We start from the raw sequence: 11,565 nt of genomic DNA on the forward strand, positions 1-11,565 counted from the left end.
CTCCTCGACTATGCCAGGAGTACCCTACCACTTAGCGAAAATAGCTAAGTGCAAACAAATTCACCTCCTCGGCCAAACATGGGGCTCATTAGCCTTCCGAGTCGAGCATATCTCGCAGTACCTCCTCGGCTATGCCAGGAGTACCCTACCACTTAGCGAAAATAGCTAAGTGCAAACAAGTTCACCTCCTCGGCCAAACATGGGGCTCATTAGCCTTCCGAGTCGAGCTTGCAAACAAATTCACCTCCTCGGCCAAACATAGGGCTCATTAGCCTCCCGAGTCGAGCGTGCAAACAAATTCACCTCCTCGGCCAAACATGGGGCTCATTAGCCTCCCGAGTCGAGCGTGCAAACAAATTCACCTCCTCGACCAAACATGGGGCTCATCAGCCTCCCGAGTCGAGCGTGCAAACAAATTCACCTCCTCGGCCAAACATGGGGCTCATTAGCCTCCCGAGTCGAGCGTGCAAACAAATTCACCTCCTCGGCCAAACATGGGGCTCATTAGCCTCCCGAGTCGAGCGTGCAAACAAATTCACCTCCTCGGCCAAACATGGGGCTCATTAGCCTCCCGAGTCGAGCGTGCAAACAAATTCACCTCCTCGGCCAAACATAGGGCTCATTAGCCTCCCGAGTCGAGCGTGTATCTCGCGGTACCTCCTCGGCTTGGCCAGGAGTACCCTATCACTTAGCGAAAATAACTAAGTGCAAACAAATCGAGTCGCTCGGCCACTAGGAGACCCTCTCTCCTTTGACGAGTCGCTCTCATACTTAGCCAAATTATAGCTAAGCACCTCATGGCACCCACTTAGGAATGACAACGGGTCAGACTTGGACCGGATTATGCATAATCCGACTCCGACCCTACAGAAAGTCGGATTTTAAATCCGAGTCCGACTCCGAGATCCGACTTTGAAAATCCGAATCCGACCTAAAATCCGAACATCTGACTCCGAAATCCGACTTAAAATCCGGACATCCGACTTAAAATCCGAACGTCCGACTCCGAACCTGATCCGACTTATTTTTCTTCCAATTTTTTAATTATTTTTTCTGTGGGAAAAGCCTATATAATAAAACTGGCTGAAAGTCGAAGTCAGATTATACATAAATAATACATTACATAAATAAGAAAAAATGATTGATTGACTCAAAGTCGGAGTCGGATTCGGATGTCGGATTTTTTTATGAGATCCGACTCCGACCCTCCTCCGACTCGGAGTCGGATTTTTTAAACGGAGTCGGATTACTTTTTTATCGGAGTCAACTCGGATTTTTTCCTTCGGATCGGAGCAGACTAGGGTCGGATTCGGATTGGATTGCCATCCCTACACCCACTCGGACAGCATGGGGCTCATTAGCTCCTCATCCGAGTGGCGTCCGACCCGCTCGGCCACTAGGAGTAAGTCTCTCCTTTGACAAGTCACTCTCATACTTAGCTAAATTAAAGCTAAGTACTTCATGGCACCCACTCGGACAGCATGGGGCTCATTAGTTCCTCATCCGAGTGGCGTCCTATCCGCTCGGCCACTAGGAGACCCACTCTCCTTTGACGAGTCGTTCTCATACTTAGCCAAATTATGGCTAAGTAGCTCGTTCGCACCCACTCGGGCAACATGGAGCTCGTGAGCCCCTCATCCGAGTGGCGTCCAATCTACCTGGTCGGCCAAGTCTTAAAGGCACCATGAAGCCAAGCCACCCGGTCGGCCACTTGCCACTTAGTCAGAGTACCTACTCGGCCCTCGACCATGTTACTTGCTCGGCCCTCGGCCATGATACCCGCTCGGGTAGGGGAGTCAATGGGCCAGGGGAGCTGCTCGACCTGGGCACCTGGTCGGACAGAGGAGCCCCTCGGCCAGGGGAGCTGCTCGGCCAGCGCACCTGGTCGGCTAGTGGAACCAGCTCGACACGATATAACTGCTCGCCTCGGCCAAATCGGCTCGAGGGAGTTGCTCGGCTAGAGCACCATCACTATCCGGTCGGCCAGCCTCGAAGCACCCCCATCAGCTCGACCAGATCGGCACGAGAAAGCTGCTCGCCTCGACCAACTCGACTCGAGGGAGTTGCTCGGCTAGGGCACCATCTCAGCCCGGTCGGCCTGCACCTGCTCGGCCAAGGGAGTTGCTCGGCCAGCACCTGCTCGGCCAAGGGAGTTACTCGGCCAGCACCTGCTCGGCCAGCCTCAGCGAAACCTGCTCGGTCAGCCTCAACGAGTCATGGTCGGCCTGCTTTAAAAGCACCTGGTCGGCCAGCTTCAAAAGTACCTGGTCGGCCTACCTCAAAAGCATCCCCTTAGCTCAACCAAGGCTTCGAAAAAGTTTCGGGGGCGTTGCCCCCTAACCCCCACCAGGGCGTTTCACCCCTGGACCCCGCTACGATCCGTCATGAAAATTCTTGGGTCCCGTTCAACATCGGCAAAAATGCAATCACCTTATTCCACCAATCAACCGAGCTAAAATGGCGATTTCTACTCCGATCACTTGGCGTGGGGCTAATTGTTTGGGCTCATTTCTTGGACCAGCCCACCTATGGCAAAGTTACTAAAATACCCCTACATCTAGGGAAGCAAATCCTCCACCAGCTGGAGCTGACTAAAATACTCTCATTTATTGGGGCTCCTCTCCTCTATAAATAGGGGTTGTCTCATCAGACAAAGGTACGCAATTCTAAGCTACAAAAACGAGAGCATCTCTCTCTACATTGAATTCTCACCTAACTAACTTGAGTTTCTCACTCTAGACTCTCTCTCTACCTCAATCATCAACTGACTTGAGCGTCGGAGGGGCGATCCCGGAACAACCCCCGGGGTAGTTTTTCTGTGTTTTGCAGGATTCCGGTGAACTGATAACCAGCTCTGCTCAGACTTAAGGACTTGCTCAGCACAGACCATTAACCTTAATTTCTAGACAGAAAACACACACACACACACACACACACACACACACACACACACACACACACACACACACACACACACACACACACACATATATATATATATATATATATATATATATATATATGCTCTTAGGTTGTCACAAGCCATGAAATCATCGACACGACTTAATTGTCAATCTTATATATCGCCCGTCTATCACCACCCATGCCAAAAACCTATGACTTGCATTGGGTGCTGCAAATTTTCCTAAAAATATATTTAAATCTGAACATAAACATAATGTCTCTATCATAAACAAGATGGATCTATTAAGTAACAAGGGGTAGCATATGCTACCCCTAAAAATATGCTACTCCTAAAAAAAATTGCTGGAAAAAAAATTAAAATAAAACTTTATATAGAAAAGAAAGAGCAATAATATACTAGTTAGTTCGTGTGTCTCAGTTATTGGATTCTTTTTCTAAATGTATTGATTGAAGCGGCATCCCCAGGTTTGATTACCCAGTATTAGCAGTATAGCAGTAAGAGTGCTAATTCTTTGTTTTTTTGTGGGCAATGTATGCTAACTATTGTTGTTGTTTTTTCTTTTTTCTTTTTTCTTTTAATCGTTTTCTCCGTTACTACTATTTAAAATGATAGGTAACTAAATCATGGAGGGACTTGTTTAGACAAGGGTATTTATTGTAGTTTTTTTCCCCTACTGGCTGCTGATAATGACATTAGTTAACAGAAGCTAACACTTATTAATAATTGGTTCATGATAGTTAAGATATTATTAGTAAATTTAAAATGTCAAATATGAGGTGTCAAAGTTGTAAATGGATCAAATTCAAGTCATGGTAAATAATTTTCTATAATAGTGTCGTACCATATTTTAAAGAAGGGGTTACAATTTACAAGTACGTGAATTATGTTTCAGTATCAATTATATGATTCTTTTAAACCCACTCGAGGTATAAGACAATGATATCCTTTGTTTCCTTATCTATTTGTTTTGTGTATGGAGAGATTGAATCATATAATTGAAGAAGCAATTATCGGTGGTGCTTGGAAGCCCATACAAGTCAGCCATGGTGGCGCCCTTATCTCTAACCTCTTTTTTGCAGATGATATAATGTTGTTTACGGAGGCATCTATTGAGCAAGCCACAGTCATACGTAATTGCTTGGAAAAATTTTGTAAAGCTTCGGGACAGAAAGTTAGTTTCTCTAAGTCAAGGCTCTACTTTTCAAACAATGTACCCTTCAATGCTAGAGAGGCTATAGACTTGAATATGAAAATAGAATTGAGAGAAGACTTAGTCTTATATTTGGGAATGTCAACTCTTACAAGTCGATTAACCCGAGAAACACTTTGGGCATCTTTGCGACAAGATTGACAGGAGGCTTAGTAGATGGAAATCAAGGCACCTCTCTCTAGCGCGGGGAGAACTACTCTTGCCAAGTCAACCATCGCCTCACTTGGTTACTACTGCATGCAAACAACCAAGATCCCAAGAACTATGTGTGATGATATCGATCGTCGAACTAGGAAGTTCATCTGGGGTGGTACAAAATCTCAAAGAAAAATCCATCTCCTTTCTTGGGAGACCCTTTAGAAGCCGAGAGATCAAGGTGGGCTGGGGATTCATTCAGCTTGGCAGTTAAACTCGACCTTCTTGACCAAGTTAGGGTGGAGAATGCTAGTAGAACCGGAGTCTCTTTGGTCTCGTGTTTTGCGTCACAAGTACTGTAAAGGACACTCCGACATTGATATGTTCGCTCCTACAAAAAACATGTCCAACGTTTGGAAGGAAATAACTGAAAATGCAACCTAAATTCACAAGGGGTCAATGGTGGACATAGGCAATGGAAGAAACACGCTTTTTTGGGACCATTGTTGGGCCACCAGCTAAAACCCCACTCCGTGAAGCTACGCTTGGGGCCATTCCAACATAAATTGAGGGGGCTTTGGTTGAAGAAATGTGGGGAGAGGATAAAGATTGGAAATAGGATAGCTTTGGGCATCTTTTTTCTCCAAATATTCTTAAGATGATAGCTTCCCATAAATTAATAGAGGATGAAACTGTGGGAGATTTAAGATATTGGATAGGGGCCAATAAAAGTGGCTTCTCTATCAAGTATGCCATGGAGTTGATTAGAAATGAAGAAGATGCAAGCTTCAGTGTTACGTGGGACTTGATTTGGAAGATTCCATTCCAACAAAGAATCCGAGTTTGTCTCTGACTCATCATGCATAATAGGTTACTTTGCAATGCCAACTGTTTTAAAATGAAGCTTACAGATGATCCAAGGTGTCAACGATGCTCCACATGTAGCGAAGAAACTCTTTTACACTTACTTCATGATTGTGTAATTGCCAAGAAAATTTGGCGAAGTGTAGGTGGCCCAACTCTCTACCCTTCCTTCTTCTTAGGGGACCTCCATACATGGATTATTCAAAACCTCAGAGTTGATGGAGTTTTGCTCTCAGAGAAACGGACTACATTTTATGCTCTCACTATTGGTGGATTTGAAAATGGAGAAACTGTGCTACTTTGAGGCAAAGTGATGAAATCCCTATTGATACAAGTAGCTTCCTACACGCTAAGGCTGACGAAATGTGGTAAGCTTTGCGATATGGTCAAGGGTGCTGCCAGGTATCAATGGATGCCCTCGTTGGGAGATTTTTGTTCGATGGCAGTTCCCTCCACAACAATGGTTCTGCTTGGATACTGATGGAGCCTCGAAGCAACCTATGGGACTAGCTGGAAGGGGGCCTGATCAGAGATGAGCGTGGGATTTTTGTGAAGGCTTTTACTGCAAACTTTGGCATGTGTTCGTCCTGCAGAGCATAAATTAAAGCAACCCTTCTTGATTTGCAAATGGCCCATGAAATTGGAATTCAAAAGCTTATCCTCCAAATGGATAATGAAGCCTGTGTTCATGTGATAAAGAGTAGTGCAATTCATGTTAGTGAAGCTTATCATATTACTAATGAGTGTAGGAAGTTAATTGCTATAGCAGATTGGGAGGTTCACTTGCAACACTGCTACATAGACGGAAACAAGGTGGTTGATAAGTTAGCGAACATGGGTGTTCTCAACTGGGATATTGCTGTATGATAGAATATTATTCCCTAATAATATTCTGTGATGTACATAATGTTGTAATCCCTTGTAATTAGCTATAATCCCTTGTAATTAGCTAAGTAGTTATTTGTTTCCTAAAGTATAGGCATAACTTGTATATCTTGAGTTTACGTGAATAATGAAGATTAAGGAAAGATTTCATGGTATCAGTTTCTTCCTAGGGGCCTTTCTTTTCTTCTCCTTTTCTATTTTCTTCCACTTCCGCTGCCCCTATTGTTTTCCGGCGCCGCCTATCCATCTCGGCCGCCCGGATTTTTGCCGCCATGACCACCGGCAAAACTTCTTTCCACCCTGCCCTTTTGGTTTCAAATATCCGGAATCACATCACCGTTACTCTCACTATGGAGAACGTTCAATATTCCACATGGGCGGAATTATTTAAAATTCACGCTCGTTCTCACAAAGTCCTCCACCACATCATTCCACCGGAAAAAGGGAAAGAGAAGGTTCCCTCCACGGATGAAGAACGAGAGTTGTGGTCTACTCTCGATGCTACGGTTCTCCAATGGATATACGCCACTATTTCCGATGATCTATTACACACCATTATTGATCCCGATTCCACGACCATGGCTGCGTGGGATCGTTTGAGGGATATTTTTCAAGACAATAAACATTCTAGGGTCGTTACTCTTGAACAAGAGTTTTCTTCTACTCATATGGAGGATTTCCCAAATGCCTCCTCTTATTGTCAACACCTCAAGACTTTATCGGATCAACTGAAGAACGTGGGAGCCCCGGTTTCCAACAATAGACTTGTTCTTCAACTGGTTTCCGGTTTCTCGGAAACCTACAACCAAGTGGCTACTCTAATCCGTCAAAGTGACCCTCTTCCTCCCTTTTACCAAACCCGCTCAATGCTTATTCTTAAAGAAGCGGGCCTTGCAAAGAAAACATCCACCGGAGCTGCTTTGGTGGCTCGTGAATCTGACGACGTCCCATCGGAAAATGTTCCTGCCCGACCGAATTCTCATAGTGGGCGTCCAAATGGGAAAAATCGGCCCAATAATGTCAATCATGGACGCAATAGAAATTCCGGCCATGGTGGTGTCCAGAATGGTGGTCGCGGTGGTCGGCAGTCCGGGGGTGGTGGCCGGAACTCCGGCGCCGGTGGTGATGGTCGCGGTCAGTCCGGGGACTATGGTGGAGCTCGGCAGCCTCCTGCTGCAGTACCGTGGCCTTGGGGATGGGGTCAAGGAGCTTGGGCCCTCCCTCCTTCCCCATACCCCACGTATCCTTGGGCCAGGCCTATGGCCTCTTCTCATCCTGCTGGACCAGCAGGGGTTCTGGGCTCAAGGCCCTCTCATCAACAAACTCAGCAGGCTTATGTTGCTACCCCAAGTTCATCAGCTCATCTTTCTCACCCGACAGATATTGACACGGCGATGTACACTCTTGGGCTCACTCCTCCTGACCCAAATTGGTACATGGACACTGGAGCTACTTCCCACATGACTTCCACTCAAGGTACTCTCTCTCCCTATTTTAATTTGAGCAATTCACGTGGTATAATCGTTGGTAATGGTAATTCTATTCCTGTTCATGGTTATGGAGACGCTCATTTACCTTCCCTCCATTCCTCATTAACACTCAAAAATGTCCTCCATGCTCCCCAACTAGTCAAAAATTTAGTTTGTGTTTGCAAATTTACCACTAATAACTCTGTGTCTGTGGAATTTGATCCTTTTGGGTTTTCTGTGAAGGATTTACAAACGGGGAGACGCCTAATGAGATGTGAGAGTCGAGGGGCTCTTTATCCTCTTTCTACCACTATTGCTTCACCTCATTCAGATTTTGCTGCCTTGGCCTCTTCTACTTGGCATGAGCGTTTGGGTCATCCGAGAGCTCTTATTTTAGCTACTCTTAGAAATAATAAATTGATTGCTTGTAATCAATCTAGTAGCTCAACTTCTTGTTATTCTTGTCCTCTTGGAAAACTTGTTATGTTACCTTTTGTTGCTTCTACTTCATGCACTTTTATGCCTTTTGATATTATCCATGCTGATATTTGGACTTCTCCTGTTTTGAGTTCATTGGGTCATCAATATTATCTTGTTTTATTGGATGATTACACCAAATTTGTATGGACATTTCCCCTTGCTAAGAAATCTCAAGTATATTCCACCTTTCTTTCTTTTCAATCATTTGTTCGCACTCAATTTGAACGCAATATTAAAACATTCCAATGTGACAATGGGAGGGAATTTGATAATGAACCTTTACGGACTTTTTGTGCAAAACATGGTTTACTCTTTCGATTTTCATGTCCTTATTCCTCTTCTCAAAATGGAAAAGCCGAACGGAAAATTCGCACTATAAACAATATTGTTCGTACTATTCTTGCTCATGCATCCATCCCCCCCTCTTTTTGGCATCATGCATTACAAGTAGCAACATATCTTCTTAACATTCTTCAAAATCAGGGCCTTGGGTATCAAACTCCACATAAATTGCTTTATCAACGGGACCCCTCTTATGCTCATCTCCGGGTTTTTTGGTGTTTGTGCTATCCTTTAGTCCCTTCTACGACCATCCATAAACTCCAACCCCGAACTACTCCTTGTGTTTTCTTGGGCTATTCATCTAACCACCGTGGCTACAAGTGTTATGACTTGTCATCTCGGAAAATTATTGTGTGCCGGCATGTTATTTTTGATGAGCATGTGTATCCTTTTGCCAAAACCCATTCCCCTGCATCTCATACATATGATTTCCTTGATGAGGGCATCTCCCCCACCAATTACCATCATATCTCCACTGCTAGCCCACAAATAATTCCCCTTCAGCCCACCAATTCTCCTAGCCCTTTCCGTGACCCACGCTCGTCTCCTGTTGAGCATCCCTCGCCCATTTTGTTGGGCGCGCCTTCCCTGGCCCACACTTCTCCCGTGCTGGGCTCCCACACATCTCCTTCCCAGTCTTCTGAGCTCTCGTCCAGCGTGGCCTCCCAGCTCTCCTCTGGCCCACGTGTGTCACCTACCCCAGGCTTCCTCACTAGGCCGTGCCTCACTCTTAGCCCAGACTCTCCCACTTGTCCATCTCCCCCTAATTCTCCACCACAGACCTGGTCCGGATCACCTTCTCCCATGTCTTCCTCATCTCCACAGATTTCTCCGGTTCCCCCACCTGCATCTCGGCCCGTTACTCGTAGCCAACATGGAATTTTTAAGCCTAAACAACAGCTTAACCTTCTTCACCAAGCTTCTAAATCTCCTTTGCCTCGTAACCCTGTGAGTGCTTTCCGTGATGTGAACTGGAAAATTGCTATGACTGATGAATATAATGCTCTTATTAAAAATGGGACTTGGGAGTTGGTACCCCGCCCCCTGATGTGAATGTCATTCGTTCTATGTGGATTTTTGCTCATAAAGAGCATTCTGATGGTACTTTTGAGAGGCATAAAGCCCGTCTTATAGGTGATGGACAGACTCAACAAGTTGGCATTGATTGTGGACCATGCTCAGTTTGGCCTTGTCCAAATCTTGGTCTATTCACCAGCTTGATGTGAAGAATGCTTTTCTTCATGGTGATCTCAAAGAAACTGTGTACTTGCATCAACCTCTGGGATTTAGGGACCCGGCTCGCCCTAATCATGTGTGTCTCTTGAAGAAATCACTATATGGTCTTAAGCAGGCTCCTCGGGCATGGTATATGAGGTTTGCTGATTTTGTATCCACTCTTGGATTTATTCATAGTAAGTCTGATCACTCTTTGTTTATCTATCGCCATGGTTCTCATGTGGCATATCTCTTATTATATGTTGACGATATTATTCTCACTGCTTCATCTGATGAGTTACGCCAGTCTATCATAGCCAGCCTGAGCTCGGAATTCGCTATGAAAGACCTTGGTTCTTTGAGTTATTTTTTGGGTATTGCAGTCACTCGTCATGCAGGTGGTTTATTTTTATCTCAGCGAAAATATGCTCTTGAGATTATTGAGCGTGCTGGCATGGCCTCATGTAAACCATCTCCCACTTCCGTTGACACAAAACCCAAGATGAGTGCTCATGCGAGCACTCCTTATGAGGACCCTTCTCATTATCGCAGTCTAGCAGGAGCTCTTCAGTATCTTACCTTCACTAGGCCTGATATTTCCTATGCGGTTCAGCAGGTGTGTCTCTTCATGCATGCTTCCTGTGACGAGCATATGCAGGCCCTTATTAAGCGCATTGTGCGCTACATACAGGGTACTATTGATCATGGGTTGCATTTGTATCCTTCTTCTGCTTCCACTCTAGTGTCTTACACTGATGCAAATTGGGGTGGGTGTCCTGACACCCGACGATCTACTTCCGGGTATTGTGTGTTCCTTGGGGACAACTTGGTCTCATGGTCTGCTAAACGCCAACCCACTTTGTCCCGGTCTAGTGCGGAAGCAGAGTATCGGGGGGTGGCCAATGTTGTTTCTGAAACCTGCTGGCTACGCAACCTACTACGAGAACTTCATTGCCCTATTCTAAAAGCTACACTAGTGTACTGTGACAATGTTAGTGCTATTTACTTATCAGGTAATCCGGTCAATCATCAGCGCACTAAACACATTGTGCTTGATATTCATTTTGTACGTGAAAAGTAACCCGCGGCCAGGTTCGGGTCTTACATGTTCCCTCACGTCATCAAATTGCCGATATCTTCACTAAAGGCCTTCCCTTGGTTCTTTTTGAAGATTTCCATGACAGTCTTAGTGTTCGTAAACCTCCCCCTTCGACTGCGGGGGTGTGATAGAATATTATTCCCTAATAATATTCTGTGATGTACATAATGTTGTAATCCCTTGTAATTAGCTATAATCCCTTGTAATTAGCTAAGTAGTTATTTGTTTCCTAAAGTATAGGCATAACTTGTATATCTTGAGTTTACGTGAATAATGAAGATTAAGGAAAGATTTCACTGTAGTTTATTTTGATGATCCCCCTTCATATTATTAGTCTGCTTAGTGAGGATTAGGAGTTACTACTCCTCGTTTTGTAATTTGAGCTGGATCTTGCTCTCTTTTGCATCAAAAAAAAAAGAAAGTGTTTCAGTATCATCAATGATGAACAGCTATTTAGTAGTTTTTTATGCTACCTCTGATTGAGAATCTTAGCTCCGTCACTGATCATAAAAATTGCCTTACATTGCTCCCAACACAATATCTACAAAATTATTTAAATCTTCACCAGATAGTTGTTTGATCAAGGATTAGTAGTTAACAAATGATAATAGAGATTCTTTTGAATGGTGGCAAGATGGAGGTAAACTAATGCTCGATTTTTTTTTTACAAATTACTTTATTATTTAAAAGTTGGAAATATAAGGTTATGAGTGATGATTCTAATAGCTATGGTGGTAAAAGAAAATATTGATGTTGAATGTTGTAACTAATAAGCTATGAATGATAATGATAGAGATGGTGCATACAAGCACTGATGGTATGGAGGTGGTTAACTGGTTATCATAGAGATTACTAGCTCTCTTTTTTTTGCAACGTTATATTCTCAATTAGTTATTTATTAGTGTTACAAAAAAATTGATACGAATAGGTATTTATAATT

General features: G+C 44.2%; 1 protein-coding gene across 1 annotated transcript; it reads left to right on the top strand.

Moving 5' to 3' along the window:
* Window positions 1-9,485: 9,485 nt before the first annotated feature.
* On the top strand, window positions 9,486-10,607 carry LOC125495740 (uncharacterized mitochondrial protein AtMg00810-like). Its single transcript, XM_048640550.1, has one exon. It carries the CDS (start codon window positions 9,486-9,488, stop codon window positions 10,605-10,607), a length of 1,122 nt encoding a protein of 373 aa, XP_048496507.1.
* The last annotated feature ends 958 nt before the right edge of the window (window positions 10,608-11,565 follow it).

The sequence above is a fragment of the Beta vulgaris genome, chromosome 3, assembly GCF_026745355.1.
Source record: "Beta vulgaris subsp. vulgaris cultivar EL10 chromosome 3, EL10.2, whole genome shotgun sequence".
NCBI classification, from domain to species: Eukaryota; Viridiplantae; Streptophyta; class Magnoliopsida; order Caryophyllales; family Amaranthaceae; genus Beta; species Beta vulgaris.

Bases quoted from the DNA above. Each gene is read 5' to 3' on its own strand.
- LOC125495740 (XM_048640550.1), top strand. From the start codon at position 9,486: ATGCTCAGTTTGGCCTTGTCCAAATCTTGGTCTATTCACCAGCTTGAT.